This window comes from Rhinopithecus roxellana, chromosome 7 (genome assembly GCF_007565055.1).
Source record: "Rhinopithecus roxellana isolate Shanxi Qingling chromosome 7, ASM756505v1, whole genome shotgun sequence".
NCBI lineage: Eukaryota > Metazoa > Chordata > Mammalia > Primates > Cercopithecidae > Rhinopithecus > Rhinopithecus roxellana.
This window is the reverse complement of record NC_044555.1, coordinates 131,167,528-131,185,798: the sequence shown is the minus strand read 5'-3', so window position 1 is coordinate 131,185,798 and position 18,271 is coordinate 131,167,528. Positions and strand designations below refer to the sequence as shown.

General features: G+C 43.0%; 1 protein-coding gene across 2 annotated transcripts; it reads right to left on the bottom strand.

Annotated features, from left to right (window-relative positions):
* Window positions 1-7,175: 7,175 nt before the first annotated feature.
* On the bottom strand, window positions 7,176-16,097 carry LOC115898772 (sperm protein associated with the nucleus on the X chromosome N2-like). 2 transcript variants are annotated; one of them, XM_030934708.1, is made up of 3 exons: window positions 16,023-16,097; window positions 7,256-7,679; window positions 7,176-7,216 (listed from the first exon to the last, which is right to left on the bottom strand). In XM_030934708.1, exons 1-3 carry the CDS (start codon window positions 16,095-16,097, stop codon window positions 7,176-7,178), a joined length of 540 nt encoding a protein of 179 aa, XP_030790568.1. The 2 variants fall into 2 exon arrangements, with proteins under 2 accessions (XP_030790568.1, XP_030790569.1); XM_030934709.1 differs by having other exon boundaries at window positions 7,176-7,234; window positions 7,352-7,679.
* Window positions 16,098-18,271: the final 2,174 nt, after the last annotated feature.

Below are 18,271 nucleotides of genomic sequence, written 5' to 3'. Positions count from 1 at the left end.
GATTGTGGTAGGTTGTAGAATGTCTCTAGTAGGCTCTTGTAGAGTCCAGACTTCCACAGCTATATTGAAGCTTCCCAGGGGGATGTCCCAGAGCTCTTGCCCTCCCTATATATACCCTCCTGGTGACAAGGCAAAGCCACGCCCTTGAGCTTTGTTTAATCATACAGGCAGCATCCCAGCCAATGGCAGTCCTAGGGTGGCTTTGGCATCACAAAGCACCATTGCTGCCCACTCCCTGGGCTTGCAGGGGAGGGGAAAGGAGTGTAGAGGAAACCAAATGCTGTTGTTTTTTCAGCATCCCCTGAAGATGATGCATCCCAAACGGATCTGCTGCCGCTCCTCATTTCTCCATGTTTAATGTTCATGGCTCACATGGAAGCGAGAGGATGGTTCCTTCAAGCCCTTCCCCACAGCCATTCCTATTAAGTGGTTGAGTCTTTTGTCTTCCAGCACCCACCATGACCTACTATTTTAGATGTCTCACCTCAAATCCCTCCAAGCTAGTGTGGCTACATTTAATTATTGGTGGAGACGTGAATTATCCCACTTCCCTCCTACAGTTCCTTCATATGCACCATTGAAGACCATTTATTTTTAGGCTACTGCCAGGCAAATTTCAACCTATGTTCTTTTACGCAATGTCCATGTAGTTCTTTTAAATTTCCTCTTTCCAATCTGAAATAATGCCCTTCAGTCTGTCAAAACTTTAGTGAATAAACATTCTTTACTGTGTATCCTAGTTTTGTTTCAAATCAGGGGTGTATGTTCATAGTAAACATAGTCTGCCAACATGGATTCTACTAGTATGTGGGGTGGGGGAAGGAGTGGGTATTCATGTGCTGGAATACATTCATGTTCTGAGTGTTTACACGCAGGATACTACAATCTAAGACGAACATGTGCAAGACTATGGGCATAGTTAAGCTTTGTACTGGAGATTGTGTCCAGTGCCAAAAAAAAAAAAAAAAAAATTGCATTCCGATTGGAAGGGAGAAGTAAAAGGATCTTTTGTCAAAGACTACATGAGAGTGTATGTAGAAGTGTCAATCTAAAAAAATGCTTCTACTGTAATTGAGGTTAGCAAGATTGCAGAGTAAGAGATCAACATATAAATCAATTGTATGTTTATATATATGAAGTTATATATTATAAGTTTATATATTAGAAGAGACGTTGTTTCAGCCAATGGTAGTCCTAGGGTGGACTGGAAGTTAATTTCAACAACTGAAAGTTGAAACTAAGAACAGTGCAACTTAAAATATCACTAAAAATAGAAAGCCTTAGGAACAAAGATGTAAGTGACTTGTACACTGAAAACTACAAAACATTGCAAAGATAAATTAATGGCATAAGAAAAAATTAAAATGTATACTTTGATTTTGGGTTAGATGATTCAATATTGTAAGATGGCAGTTATTTCCAAATTCATCTGTAGATTCAACTCAATTATAATCAAAATTCTAAAAAGGCTTTTTTATAGAAATTTACAAGATAATTACAACATTCATATGGAAATGTAAAGTGCCTAGAATAGCCAAAAGACAATTGTTGAATCTTAAAAAGCTCTGAATTTTATCATTGTCAATGTTCTACTTTTGATAGTGTAATGTGGAGGTGTACTGAAGAGTATACTATTGGGAGAGACTGGTTGAAGGGTACATAAGGCCTCCGTGTACATATCTTGGAAACTTCTTGTGAACTTATAATTGTTTCAAAATAAAAAGCTAAAAATGTTTTAAAAGACAGTAAGAGAGAGAGCCAAAGATAGAGAAGGCATGATCCTAGGTTCCTCCCACAGGTTAACACTTGTCTCATTCTGCATAGGAAGTCACAAAACTCAATAAGGGAAAAAAATTTAATGAAACAAAAGAGAAGTAGACCCTGGAATTTTGATCCAGCGTTCATCAAGGTCACATATCTCTATTTCATACACCATAAAATCATGAAAGGCCTAGCAAAATACCCTGCTGGCATCCAGACACAACCAATGTATTACATTCCCATGACTGTCATCTAAACACAAACAAACCAAAAGAAGATTGGTATCAAGGCATATACATTTTTTTTAGTGAACCCCAGATGTTGTCTAGAGTTGAACAATTCCATTTATTAAATGCTCACAAGCTAACTTCTAATAATTTTTTGTACCCTTGCCTGCAAATAACAGTGAGAATAACACCCTGTCATGTTATGGAAAACAAACAGAAAACCAAAAGGCATATGCCGCATCAAATAGAGTAGGTCAGAAACTGATTACAATTGCTGAAAATAACAGCTTTCAATTACCTTATTACCTTTTAAAATTGTTTTCTGAATTTGTTTACCAAAAATGTTTTGATGGGTATATCACTATCCAAGGAAAATTAATCCAAATGTTAGGAAAACATTTAGTGCATATTTCTATTGAAAGATTACAACTGACTTTATAAAATGACTCCTAGTGAAATCATTAGTGATGATGTTATATTTTCCACAAAATGAATAATAAAAAATTAAAGGCCATCAGTGTACAATGAGTTCATTGTATTGAACGTTTTCATTTCTGATGTGTTCAGTTTTCAAGAGTATTCTTCTTCATCATATCAGGTTGTGAAACATACTCAAAGTGACTCTCCCATGTCACACTGTAAATCAGAGATGCAACCAGGAGAAGAAGCAGGGGAGTCCTGGGCACCCTTTTACTTCTTGTTTTTGGGCCTTTGTACAAGTGATATTATAAACTGACACTACTTTAGTTATAATAATAACCCTCAGCTACATTTTTATATATATTTATATATATATTATTCTACGGTAAAAGAGTTTTTTTTTTTTTTTCTTTCAGCACTTTAAATATGTCATGCCACTCTCTCCTGACCTGTAAGGTTCCCACTAAAAAGTCTGCTGCCAGATATATTGGAGCTCCATTGGATGTTATTTGTTTCTCTTATCTTGCTGCTTTAGGAACCCTTCTTTATCCTTGATTTTTGGGAGTTTGATTATTGAATGACTTGAAGTAGCCTTCTTTGAGTTAGGTCTGCTTGGTGTTCTATAACATTCTTGTACTTGGATATTTGTGTCTTTCTCTAGGTTTGGGAAGTTCTCTATTATGATCTCTTTGAAGACACTTTCTACTCATGTGTTTCTGTACCTCTTCCTTAAGGCCAATAACTCTTAGATTTGTCCTTCTGAAGCCCTTTTCTAGATTCTTTCATTGCTTTCTACTCGGTTTTTCTTTAGTCTTTTTTGACTGCATATTTTCAAATAGCCTGTCTTCAAGCTTATTTATTCTATCTTCTGCTTGATTGATTCTGCTATTAACAGAGTTTGAGAGATTGTGTAGTATATCACTTGCATTTTTCAGATCCAGAATTTCTGCTTGATTCATTTTAATTATTTGAAACTTGTTGCTAACTTATCAGATAGAATTGTGAATTCTTCTCTGTGTTACACTGAATTTCTCTGAGTTTTATCAACCCACCTTTTTTTTTTTTTGAGTCATAGTTTCACTTTTGTTGCCCATGCTGGACTGCAATAGGGTGATCTCGGCTCCCTGCAGTCTGAGCCTCTTGGGTTCAAGCAATTCTCTGGCCTCAGCCTCCCCAGTAGCTGGGATTATAGGCATGCACCACCACGCCTAGTTAATTTTCTATTTTCAGTGGAGATGGGGTTTCACCATGTTGGTCAGGCTGGTCTTGAACTCCTGACTTCAGATGATCCAGCTGTCTTGGCCTCCCAAAGTGCTGGAATTACAGGCATGACTCAGTTATTCTGAATTTTCTGTCTGAAAGGTCACATATCTGTTTCTCCAGAATTGGTCCCTGTGGCTTATTTACTTCATTTGGTGAGGTTATGTTTTCCTAGATGTTGTTGATGGCAGTAGATATTCTTCAGTGTCTGGTCATTGAAGAGTTAGGTATTTATTGTAGTCTTCACTGTCTGCGCTTGTTTGTAACCGTCCTTTTTGAGAATATTTTCCAGCTATTTGCAAATACTTGGGGTTTTGTTTTAAACTATATCTGCTTTAGGGGTCCCCCCACGCCTAGTAATGCTGCAGTTCATGCATACTTCTGGAGGTACCACCTTGATGGTTTCAGAAAAGATCCAGGAGAAATCTCTGGGTTATCAGGCAGAGACTCTTGTTCTCTTCCCTTACTTTCTCCCACACAAACTGTGTGTCTCTCTCTCCATGTTCCGAGCCACCTAAAGCTGGGGGTGGAGTGATACAGGCACTCTTGTATCCACCAACACTATGACTGTGCTGGGTCAGACCTGAAGCTAGCACAGAGCTGCGTCTTGCCAAAATCCTGCTATAACCACTCCCTGGCTACTGCCTATATTTTCTCAAAGCCCTGAGGCTCTATATTCAGCAGGTGGCAAAGCTAGCCATGCCTGTGTCCTTCCTTTCAGGGCAGTGAGTTCCCTCAGGGGGGTTCAGAGGTGTCATCCAGGAGTCAGGGATTAGAGTTAAAGACCTGGTGTACTATTGTATTGCAGCTGAGCTGACACTCAAACCACAAGAAGCAGTTCTTCCCACACTTTCCCCTCTTTTCCAAAGGCAGGGCAGCCTCACCCTGTAGCCACCCCCACTACAGGCCATGGAGAGTACGGCAACACTACCACTGATGCTCCCGTAAGTCCCCAGGGTTCTTAAGTCAGCTCATGGTGAATGCTGCCAGGCCTGGGACTCACCCTTCAGGGCAGTGGGCACCTGCTTGGTCACGGGCAGGTCCAGAATTGCTGTCAAACGGTCAAGTCCTGGAACTCGGGACCCCAGTAGCCCACTTTTTACTCTATTGCCTTCTTACCATGCTGGTACCTGAAACCAGTATGTCTCAGAGGTTCACCCAAGGTCCTCGATGTAGTACCTGGGTATCGCTGCTGTTTATTCAGGAACCAAGGGCTATTCAGTTAGCTGGTGATGAATGCTCCCAGGGCTTGGTCATTTCTTTCAAGGCAGTGAGTTTCTTTCTGGCCCAGGGTGTGTCTAGAAATGTTGTTTAGGAGCCAGTGCCTGGAGCAGGGGCTTTACAATCCTGACCAGTGAGTGCCCTGTGCTGCTGTGGTTGAGCTGGTATTCAGGATGCAAGAAAAAAAAAATGATCCTTACTATTCCATCTCCTGTCCTCAAGCGGAAGGAAGGACTCTTTCATGGAGCTGCTAGCTGTGCGGTCTGGGGCTGGAGTGGGGCGATGCCAGCACTCCCTTGGCTGCCCCAGCTGGTATCTCGGTAGATCATGTGCACCCCTCCACAGCCCCGCTGATTACTGGGATGGGAAATTTCCCTCTGGCTAGAGGTGGTTTAAATGCTCCCTTCTCAGGTGGGAGTCAGCTAAGTTTGGACTGGTTTTGCTTTCTCCTGTAAGAGACAGCGCTGAGTTCTGTGTCTCACAACTGCTGTGCTCTTGCCCTTCCAGCTTCCAGAGATGCTCTTTACAGCACACTGCCACTGCCTAGGGTAGGGAAGGGGTGGGCTCAGCGATTTCAGACTGTTTTTTCTGACTCTTCAGCGCCTCTTTCAGTGATACAACCAGGTACTATGACAGTTCCCCTGATTTGGGTTCGTATGGAGGTGTTTCGTTCTGTGTGGATAGTTGTTAAATTTGTGTCCTTGCGAGGGGGCTGATCTGTGTGGCCTTCTATTCTGCTTTTCTTGCTCCACCTCTCTCACCTTATCTTTTTTTTCCCCTGAAATGCCTAGGGCCAAAGAGTGTTATCCTTTCTTACCATCCTAATATGAAAAGTTATTTAATGTCTCATGCTGGATGGAAATATTAGTTTTCAATGAGAAATACTTTCAATTGTACATATCAAAGAGTAAGAAAAAAAGCATTTGGATTTTTTGTTTTTACCTCGTGGTCCAACGACTTCAAAGAATATTCTTTTATTCCAAAGATGGTATTTGGGGTATTTTTTTCTGGAAATCAGTGCTAGGTATTTAGGGATTTGGTTGGAGAAAAGAAAACTGGTTTTTGTCTATTGATATTTAGTATGTTTTCCTTTTTCATGTTATCAATGACAATGTTATGACTTAGTAAACAACAATTGCAAATAACTAAAATTGTAATTGCTCCTGCATTTTTATTTATCTCCCTCATGTATCCTGAGAAGACCTTCTTTTTTCACCTAATTATCTCTCCAACATCCCCTGAACTCTCAACAGGTAGGCAGTATATGAAGGTCAATTCAAAGACAGAAACTAAAACCCCTTCGACAAGTGACTCCATGCTGAAGGCCTGTGGTCTCTTTTCCTGCTAACCGATGTGTATCCACCAAGCAGTTTTCTTTTTCACTATAAATATTATACTGTTTGACATTTTAAAAAGCATTGTAATCAAAATCTATAGTCTTAATTAAATGATGAATTTCAGGAAATTATAATGCAAAATGGAAGTGTTATAAAGCTGATAATAGACACATTCTCCTAAAAATGATCTCACTACATCACACCTAACCCTTCCCACCACCTTGCAGTTCTCATTCCATGGAAAAAAGCTCCTTATACTTAGAGTGTTTTACTTTCCTTTTCCCAAGTGATGGCCATTTTGAATATTCACACTTTGCAGATATCAACACATTTCTAAAGCATACTTATCTTGATTAAAGACTGTTGAGGTCATTAAAACAGTAACATAGATATTTCAGATGCATTGAACATTTTGTTTTAGAATGGGCTTTTCAATCACTTCATTATAAGCAATGCTTTCCTGCTGTTTATTACTCCTACATCTACTGTCTTCTTTTGTATTGTGCTTTGTATTTCACAGAACATTTACTCTTTATAAAGCATAGATTTCTAACCTTGGAAAATATAAAATGGAAAGGGGATGGGAATACCGTTGATATGTACATTCAGCAGAACAATGTGCTGCCGGGCACAGTTGCATGAACATATACACATCTCCACTTTCTGTTAGATAAAATTTTAAGCAGAAAATTTTCTTTAGGAATCAGTTATCCCCCAGGACTTATGTACAATGTCTGGCTAACTGTCAACCTGTGGGTCTGTCCACCAACCCTACAGGACCTCATATCCCTCCCTTCTCAAATGCCTACTTCTTCCCTTCCCTTCCTCCCTCCCCACCATCAGAAAACAGGCAGAGATATACACAGCCATCAACTTCTCAAACTTGGTTTTATTGTAATTATTGCCATTGGTGGTAAGGATTTGTCCAATTTGGTTTCTCCATTTTTGACTAGTCCTCCTCACCCTCCTGTGACGATCCTTCAGATAAGTCTGGGTCTTCATCCTCCTGTGAATATCCTTCATATAAGCCTAGGTCTTCATACTCTTGTGAAAATCCTTCAGGTAAGTCTAGGTCTTCATCCTCCTCTGAAGATCCTTCAGCTGAGTCTAGGTCTTCATCCTCATCGGAAGATCTTTCAGATAAGTCTAGGTCTTCGTCCTCTTGTTCAGATCCTTCAGATAAACCTAGGTCTTCATCCTCCTCTGAAGATCCTTCAGATGAGTCTAGGTCTTCATCCTCCTCTGAAGATCCTTCAGATGAGTCTAGGCCTTCGTCCTCCTCCTCTTGGACTGGATTGATGGAGTTCTCTCGGGACTGATCATTCTCCAGTTGATTTGAATTTATTTTCGTAACCTTCCTGTAGGAAAACACTAATACTGTTGAATATTCTGATGTTTTCATCTTTTTCAAACTCGGTTCAGGGGCTAAGTCCCTGTTTGGTGTCTCCTGTATCTGTTAAGAAAACAGGGAGAGGCCAGAAAGACATTATTTTGGGTGAATAGGATAGAGACTGGATAGCAAGGGGGGCTTTATGAGAAGGAATGCAGGTTGAGGAAGGGGTTTGTGCCAGAGAAGAACAAGGTGGAATCATAGGGTAGGGATCTATGGGGAAGAAGAAAAGGAGCATGGGTAGGGTCACCTGTTAGTCCAAACTGTACCATTTTGTAAGCTCCCTGCTATTTTGCAGACCTTGGTCAAAGTGAAACATTCCATGGGGGTTCAGGCCGGGAGAAACATCCTGCTTAACCACCTGACCACAAGGAGGACAAAGGCTCAGCTAAAGAAACATCCCTATCATATCTTGCTTGGCAAAGTTCTAAGGAACACCACAATGATATTCCACCAGAAAAAGGGCCAAACCACCTGATCATAAGAACATCTTATCAATATCCTGCCAGGCAGCAAGCCGTACTGCCCAGATCCCTCCCACTCATACCTGTAAGGACCTCAGGCTGTAAGCAGCGGTGGGATCTGGCATGAAGCTGGTCCCCCGTTTCCACAGGTGTCTGCAATATTCCTGTGCTGTTGTTTGAGCTGCCCCCTCTCCATGTGCCTCTCTGTGTGTCTTTCTTTCATCTCCACCTTCTCTTCAAAACCTAACATTTTGGTGTCAAAACCTGGAATGGTGATTGGGTTCTAATGGGTAAGTTTTCTTTTGCAACTGGGAAAGCAGCAAGCAGCACAAACCAGACTGAGGCCTGCTTCCAGATCCTGAGTGATCTCCCTGTTCCTAGTCCGGTTCCCCTTATTCTCTAGTCTTCTCCAGACCTGGGATAACCTCCAGATATTGATCAAACTCTCCACCTTTTTTCCCCCCTTCCTTTCCCCTTTCTGGGCAGCTGCAACAAGGATCACCCCCATTGCTGGACATCACATCCAACACTGGGCTTCAGTTAGTGGAATGAGTCTCCCTCTTCCTCTTTCTGGATTCCTCTCTATTTCTGCCAGTTCTCCAAAAAAAAATCAAGTGCTGGGTGAGAGGTCTCCCCTAGTCACCAGGTGACCGCAGCCTCCCTTCTCAGGGGACAGCCTCAGAATGCTTGCCACTCTGGCCCCTCTGGCCTCTGGGGAGCATAAATAGTACGGGGCTGCCCCGACTCTCCAGGTCCCTTCTTCCAGGTGGAATCGAGTACTTACTTTCCTCTGGGGTATTCACTTCTCTCTGGAGTACTCGCTCCCCCTGGGGTATTCACTGCCTTCCAGGGTACTCACTGTCCTCAGGGGTATTCACTCCCATCCAGAGTATACACTCCCCTCTTCCATAAAACAGAACATTCAACTTCCAAATTCAACATAATCTAAAAAACTTTCTCCAACACAATGGTAAATAATCTGAAGTGCTTTGCTTATCTCTCTTCACAGCTCACTCTCCCTCTCTGCCAATCTTGTTCACCTTTTCAAATCTTCCTCCTCAAGGAGAAACCCCCCAAAATGCCTCCTCCTCTGGACAAGTCTTCCTCCTCTGAATTTCAACTTGGCCAACACACCCTTTCCTCTGCCTCCTGCCCACTATCATTCCCTCCACCTTCTCCTTGGATCCAGCTCCTCTACCCCCCTTACTGTAGCCCTCCATCCCCCTTCCTTCTCCACCTCAAACCAGGTCTCACGCCCAACCCTCTTTTGCCGAAAACCGGCCACCTGTCCAAAGGTCTTCCAAAGTCCTTCCCTTGCAGGAGGTCACGAGAGGCTGAAGGCATAATCTGAATTCAAGTTCCCTTCTCTCTAGCTGACGTCTCCCATAGTGAAAAGAGACTTAGCTCCTCTTCAATGGATCCTACTTCCTTCCACAGGGAATTTCTGTACTTCTCTAAAGTCTTATGGCCTTACCTGCCATGACATATATGTCATCTTCTCCTCTACCCTCACCTTGGAGGACAGGGAACACATCTTTATTGGCACCCAGGCCCATGAGAACACCCTCCACCAACAAGATGCTTCTCATAACCCAATAGGAACCCTAGCTGTCCCCAGAACTGACCCCAAGTTGGAATTTTCAGGCAATATCCATAGACAGACAGAAAGCAGGCCATATGATATCATGCCTTCTAGCTGGCATAAATAAAGTCACCCCTGCTCTTTTCCTCTCCCACCTTTCAAAGGTCACAATTAAATATACCACCTTAAGCCCTAATAACAATAAGGGCAAAATCGACCTCCATTTACAATTTATCTCCCAGTCAGCCCCAGACATTTGAAAAAAACTTTAAAAACTGGGGGATGGCCCTCAAACCTCCCAAAGAGACTTAATCAAAGTGGCCTTTAAGGTCTTTAAGAATAGAGAGGAGGAACTAAAAACCCCAAACCTAAAAAAGGACCAGGCTAAATACCACATGCTGATAGCTGCCACTCAACAGGGTTCCCAAGGCATACAGAATTCCTCAACTTGGCAACAGTCAACTCCAGGAGTCTGTTGTAAGTGCATCCAACACGGACACTGGGAAAAAGCCTGGCCTAATCCCAGGACACGCTGGAAACCTTGACCCATCTGTGGTATCAAGTAACACTGGAAGTCAGCCTCTGCTCAGTGAAACTCTTCATCCTGCTTCACCACCTGTACCTGAAGACTGATGGGGCCTGGAGTCCACCGCCCCCACTGCCATCACCACCACAGAACCCAGGGTAATGCTATCAGTCTCTGGTAAACCCATATCTTTCCTATTGGATACTCAATAGGACAACTAGTTACTCAGTTTTACCAGGATATTCTGGACCCTTTTTCAGTTCTTCCATCTCTATTGTGAGAATCAATAGAATTGCCTCTAGGCACAAACAGACTGGTCCTTTAATTAATTAATTAATTAATATTGAGACAGAGTTTCACTCTGTCACCCAGGCTGGAGTGCAGTGGTGCGATCTCCGCTCACTGCTAACTCTGCCTCCCAGGTTCACGCCATTCTCCTGCCTCAGCCTCCCAAGTAGCTGGGACTGCAGGCACCCGCCACCATGCCTGGCTAATTTTTTTTTTTTTTTTTTTTTTTTTTTTGTATTTTTAGTAGAGATGGGGTTTCACCGTGTTAGCCAGAATGGTCTCGATCTCCTGACGTCATGATCTGCCCACCTCGGCCTCCCAAAGTGCTGGGATTACAGGTGTAAGCCACCACGCCCAGCCCCCAGACTGGTCCTTTATTATACCACCTATTCAACAACCCCCTTCACCCACTGTTTCCTGGTTATCCCTCAGTCCCCTACACGTATCTGGGGGTGGGACGTATTAAGTCAATCCCAGGTCTCCATGCAATGTGGCTCCTACAATTCTACCCCTTTTATTTTACTCTGACACCCAAATGCTTCCCTCTTCCCCTACTCATCTTCATTATCTACCCTGTTACCTTCTGTTAATTCTGAAGTTTGGAATGTTTCTAAACCCACCAATAGCCACACATCACATCCCAGTCAAAATAACTCTTCCAAACCCCTCCATTTTCCTTCATCAGTCTTAACATATCCTTAATCCAGCCTTGCTCAGGGGCCTAAAACCTATTATCTGTAAATTTTACAAGCTCAAATTCTCAAGCCTGTCAACTCTCACCACAACTACCCCTTTTCTGGCTTTCCAAAAGACAGACAAGACTTACTCCTTTGTCCAGGATCTCCAAGTTGTTAACCAGGCAGTGGTACCAATCCATCTGGTGGTCTGCAACCCATATACTCTACTCTCCCATATTCCTACATCTACCACACGCTCCTCTGTGTTGGAGCTAAAAGATGCCTATTTCACTATTCCCTTAAACCCAGCTTACCCAAGTCTCTTTGTTTTAACTTAGTCAAATCCTAGTACTCACATGTCCACCCAACTAACATGGATTATACTCCCACAGGGGTTCCAGGATAGCCCCCACCTATTCAGACAGGCCCTCATCAAGGACCTAGCTGAACTTCCTCTTTTTCCTAGTGCCCCCCTCCGATACCTCCTTCTCTGTAGCCCCTTCCTTAACCTGTCCATTCAACACACCACTCAGGTTTTAAACTTCCTCCATAATTGAGGATATTGGGCCTAACCCACAAAATCTCAGGTAGCACAAACATGGATTTGTCCTAACCCCTAATTCTGGAACCATCCCAACCCAATGAAAGGAGCTAATTTGGGACATGCCCCTTCCCCACACAAAAAAAGGACCTCCCCTCCTTCTTGGGCCTTGTGGGATACTTCTGGCTGTGAATTCCCAACATTGACTTGCTGGCCAAGGCGCTCTACATAGCCTCTCATGGGCTCATCCTAAAACCCCCAAACCCAACTTACCCCATCAATTCCCACAAAAACAAAACAAAACTGAACTACACTAAAAAATGCCCTTTTAATTGTCCTGGCACTGGGACTGCCCAATCCCAAGCCCTGTACTTTGTATGTATATTCCGACCAAGGCCTTGCTCTTGGACTACTCTGCCAAACATATGGCGACGTCACGCAAGCCATTGCACATCTCTCAAAACAACTGAACTCTGTCATCCAAGGCTGGTCACTCTGACTAAAAGTCTCGGGTGTGACCACATCGCTGGCCTGAGAGGCACGGAAACTCCCTCTCTACCAACACATTACTATTCCATCTTCCCATTACCTACAGGACCCCACAAACCATCAATTTCTTCTATCCCTCCCACCATCCCGCTTTCCGCAGGTACACGCCTTATTCATAGGTAACCGTCTAATCACCTTCCAGAGATATAAAACTCTCAACTCGGCCACCCTCCTTCCTGTAAACACTTCCGACTCTAAGCTCTCTCTCTCCTGTCTGGACCTCTTAGACTCCCTCTCCTCCCCCTTCCAGCACATTTCAGATGCCCATTTGCAGGGAACACACACACGGTTAATTAATGGAAGCTCTTTTAGGCAGCCATGTCCAGCAGCTGGCTATGTCATCATTGCTGAAAATAAACTCCTAGAATCCAGTGCTCTCCCACCCCATGCTACCTCTCAACAGGCAAAGCTAGTTGCCCTAATCAGGGCCCTCACCCTCGCGAAGGCAAAGAGGGTCAACATTTACACCAATTCCAAATACACTCTCATGCCTTAATCTGGCAGGAACAGGGTTTCCTAACTGCAAAAGGAACCCCCATAAGAAATGGCAAACTTACACATAAGCTGCTGGATGGATAAACTACCTCTGATGGCCACCATTATCCATTGCAAGGGGCGCCAAAAGTCTAAAGATGCCATACTCAAGAAAAACCTTTCAACAAATTCTGCAGCCTGGCAGGCAGCCTTTAAAACCCCATCGTTATTGCTCATTTTCCCCAGCATACACCCTGTATATACCCAGGAGGATCAAACCCCACTTGCCCCAGCTGGTGTCATTCAGGAAAAAATGGTTCGATCTCAATGATAAAAGTGTCTTGCCCAAGTTGAAAAAACCTTCTGTACTTTTATATGTGCACAACCATTTCCATGCTGGTTACTGCCCCTACTCCAGCTTTTAAAAAGTTATATATATTCTTCCACCATAGCTGCCCATCTCAAAAATATTACTAAGGCATGTTCCCTTTGCACTCGAACTTCCCCTCAGGAAGCTATCAAACCACTTCCATCCAACACGCAAGGCCTGAGGACACTTACCAGGGCAAGACTAGCAAGTCAACATCACTCACATGCCCCCCATAAAATGATTCCTATACCTTCTGACAATAGGCGATACATTCTCTGGATGGATAAAAGTTTTTCCTACCACCACCAAAAGGCACACACCATCGCTTCTATTCTCTCCACCCATATTATCCACCAGTTTAAACTCCCCTCTTGCATCCATTCAGACAGTGGGCCAATTTGTTTCACAGTTTAACCAACAGCTGATAAAGGCTCTAAACATTAAATGGGCTTTGCATATTCCTTACCACCCGGAATCTTCAGGAAAAATTTTATTAAAAACAACAACTAACCAAACTCTCCCTAAAGGTTAAAATGGCCTGGACTTCACTTCTTCCACTGTTCCTCATGCGTTTATGAGTCATTTCCCAAAAGCCCCTCAGCTTAAGCCCATTTAAACTCATGTACAAATGCCCCTTTATCCTCCAGAATCTCCCTGTATTTTCTCCCCCTTCTATATGGAATACTTGGCCGGCGTTACACCTCACCCAACATCTAATAAGACAGTATGCAAATGCTTACTGACCCAGCCTAAACGTCCATCCTGAAAACACTCCTCCCTGTCCCTATAACCAGGGGACTGGGTCTGAATCACAGATTCCTCCTCCTCCCCTCTCCAACCTAAGTGGATGAGTCCTCACCAGGTTATCCTAACTACTCTGACTGGGGCAAAGCTAACATCTTTTCCACACAGAATGCACCATTGCAAACTAAAAAGAGCACCAGATCCACATGTAGAAATTTGTTCCCCCCCAAATTATTCTCCTTCCCTCACAGGACCAACCTCACTGTAGTTAACAAGAATTCCAGAAGTTGCCAATACAATATGCCCTAGTCCATAACACTCTCCGTTGCCAATTTCCAATATTTTACCTCCTACTTTATTTCAGATCTTTCCTGGTTTCCCTTCCCCATGTCCCTGAATAGTCGTGCCAATTTCTCACACTAATGCAGGAGGTATGACTGCAGGGCACCTTCCAAGCTGTCAACTCCTACTCAAATCTCCTCTTTCTCCTTTGTCCTCTTTGTCTGTGGGATATTCTAAGTGCCCACCCTGAATGTCTAACAATTGAGCCCCCTTCATCAGCCTCACACATTGCCCGGTAAATCACTCACACTTCCCTTTTACTTCCAACTGTTAAACTTGTTTGTCCACACAAATCCAGTAGTTCACAGCCCTTCCTGTCAACCTGGCCACATAAACCTGGTCCAAAATAAACCTGCATCTCACCCAATTGACCAATTCATTCCCCAAACCTGTTTATAATCTTGCTCGGCTAAACACCTTTCCCCCCAATCCATCAAATCCACCCACACAGTCACACACAGGGCTGTCACCCTCCTACGCCTCATAGCCTCTTAACTAAACATGATACAAGTCGGATTCTATAAAACACCTCTTACTAACCCCTCCCACACCTCTTACCAACCCCTCCCCTCTCCCCCGGAGCCACTCTTCGTGTATCCAACCCAAGGGCACTCCCTGGAAAACATGCACAAACAATTCCCTCAACTGCAACCTGAATCCTTCTGCCCTGTCGGGACCACAGTGGCTATTAGTTACAAAAACCCATTTCCCCCTCTCTCTCCAAAACCAAACAGCCTTCACCTCCTCCACCAGCACCATTTCCTATCAGGCCCTCAGAGGGGCTACCCTTGCTGGTAGCTATTCAACTTGGAAAAATATAAAAGTTAAAACAAAGGGTTTGTGCAGAATTCAACCCCCACCTTCTCATGGCTTGCCACCATAACCCACAACTTTTGTTAACCGCCATAACCTACAACTTTTTTGCTAATCTAAACATTAACATTTTGCCTAACAAGCAGACCATCCAGGTTCTTTTAGTAGCTTCTGTCTCATCTTCCTCCACACACACTAAGCAGGCTCTACATCTCATTCTAGTGTTAGCAGAACTAAACATCTCTGCTGCACTCAACACTGAGATAGCAGGTGGCCCCTTTCCTAGGGCCGTTAATCTTTCTCCTCCTGATACTACAATTGGCCCATGTATACTCACCTTCATGTCCCGCTTTATCTCCCGAAGGATAAACTCCCTTGTCCAGGCAGCCACCCAGCAACACATGGATACCATCCTTCTCCTCTGCCAAGTCCAGTACCAGTGCCTCCAGGAAAACAACTCTGAAGTCCAACACCCACTGCTTCAAAACCCAAACCCTGATTACAGCTCCCCCATTCAGCGGGAAGCAGCCAGATACTCAACAACGCCCCTCTTCCTTTTATACTAAAGTAGAAGGCAAGAATGCGAGTCCAAACCACCATTTAGTAAGCCCCCTGCTATTTTGCAGACCTTGGTCAAACGGAAACATTCCGTGGGGGTTCGGGCCGGGAGAAAAATCTTGCCTACTCATTGTAACACAAGGTGGACAAAGGCCCAACTAAAGAAACTTTCCTATCGTATCTTGCTGGGCAAAGTTCCAAGAAACACCACAATGACATCCCACTGGAAAAAGGGCCAAACAGCCTGATCATAAAACCATCTTATCAATATCCTGCCAGGCAGGAAGCCATACTGCCCAGGCCCCTCCCACCCATACCTACAAGCACCCCAGCCGGTAAGCAGCGGTGGGCTCTGGCATTAAGTGGGCCCCCCGCTGCCACAGGTGTCTGCCATATTCCTGTGTTGCTGCTCGAGCCACCCCCTCTCAGTGTGTCTTTCTTTCACCCTCTCCTTCCCTTCAAAACCTAACAGTCTTACCTCATCATTTTTGTTGTTGGATTCACAGGAGTGCTTTCTCTTCTCCCCGTTGGTGCTTGAAGTTGACTGTCCCATGATTGGGGTTGGTTGTAGAATGTCTCTAGTAGGCTCTTGTAGAGTCCAGACTTCCACAGCTATATTGAAGCTTCCCAGGGGGATGTCCCAGAGCTTTTGCCCTCCCTATATATACCCTCCTGGTGACAAGGCAAAGCCACGCCCTTGAGCTTTGTTTGATCATACAGGCAGCGTCCCAGCCAATGGCAGTCCTAGGGTGGCTTTGACATCACAAAGCACCACTGTAGCCCACTCCCTGGGCTTGCGCGGGAGGGGAAAGGGGTGTAGAGGAAATCAAATGCTGTTGTTTTTTCAGCATCCCCTGAAGATGATGCATCCCAAATGGATCTGCTGCCGTTCCTCATTTCTCCATGTTTAATGTTCATGGCTCACATGGAAGCGAGAGGATGGTTCCTTCAAGCCCTTCCCCACAGCCGTTCCTATTAAGTGATTCATTCTTTTGTCTTCCAGCCCTCACCATGCCCTAGTATTTTAGATGTCTCACCGCAAATCCCTCCAAGCTAGTGTGGCTACATTTAGTTGTTAGTTATTAATTGCTAGTTACATTTAATTATTAATTAATAATAATAATTAATTATCCCATTTCCCTCCTATAGTTCCTTCATATGCACCTTGAAGACCATTTACTTTTAGGCTATTGCCGGGCAAATTTCAACCCATGTTCTTTTGCGCAATGTCCATGTAGAATCTGAAATAATGGCCTTCAGTCTGTCAGAACTTTAGTGAATAAACATTCTTTCCCATGTATCCTAGTCTTGTTTCAAATGAGGGGTATATGTTCGTAGTAAATGTAGTCTCCCAACATGAATTCTGCCAGTATGTGGGTGGGGGAAGGAGTGGATATTCAAGTGCTGGAAGTTGTTCTTAGTATTTACATGCAGGATACTACAATCTGAGACCAACATGTGCACCAGTGTGGGCATAGTTAAGCCTTGTATGGGCGATTGTGTCCAGTGCCAAAAAAAAAAAAAAAAAAAAAAATGCATTCAGATTGGAAGGGAGAAGTAAAAGTGTCTTTTGTCAAAGACTACCTGAGAGTATATGTAGAAGAGTCAATCTAAAAAAATGCTTCTACAATAATTCAGGTTAGCAACATTGCAGAGTGAGAGATCAACATGTAAATCAATTGTATGTTTATATATTAGAAGTTATATATTAGAAATTTATATATTAGAAGAGACAGTGTTTCACCCAATGGTAGTCCTAGAGCGGACTGGAAGTTAATTTCAACAACTGAAAGTTGAAACTAAGAACAATTGCAATTTAAAATATTACTAAAAATAGTGAGGCCCAGGGACAAATCTGAACAAAGAGGTAAATGACTTGTACACTGAAAACTACAAAAAAATTGCAAAGATAAATTAATGACATAGAAAAATTAAAATGTATTCTTTGATTTTTGGTTAGATGATTAATATTGTAAGATGGCAGTTATTTCCAAATTCATCTATAGTTTCAACTTAATTCTAACCAAAATTCTAAAATAGCTTTTTAATAGAAATTGACAAGATAATTACAACATTCATATGGAAATGTAATGTGCCTAAAATACCCAAAAGCCAAGTGTTGAATCTTAAAAAGCTCTGGATTGTATCAATGTCAGTGTTCTAGTTTTGATAGTGTAGTGTGGTAGTGTACTGAAGAGTGTACTATTGGGAGAGACTGGTTGAAAGGTACATAAGGACTCCATGTACATATCCTTGAAACTTCTTATGAACTTATAATTGTTTCAAAATAAAAAGCTAAAGATGTTTTAAAAGACAATCAGAGAGAGAGAGGGCCAAATATAGAGAAGGCGTGGCCCTAGCTTCCTCCCACAGGTTGACACTTGTCTCATCCTGTATAGGAAATAACAAAACTTGATAATGGAAAATAAATTTAAAAAACCAAACACAAGAGAAACAGACCCTGGAATTTTGTTTCAGTGTTCATCAAGGCCACATATCTTTACTTCATACACCATAAAATCAAGAGAGGCCTAGCAAAATACCCTGCTGACCTCCAGACACAACCAATTTATTGCATTTCCATGACGGTCATCTAAACACAAACGAACCAAAAGAAGATTGGTATTAACGTACATAATTTTTTTAGTGAACCTCAGTTGTTTTCTAGAGTTCAACTGTTCCATGTATTAAATGCTCACAAGCTAACTTCTAACAATTTTTTGTACT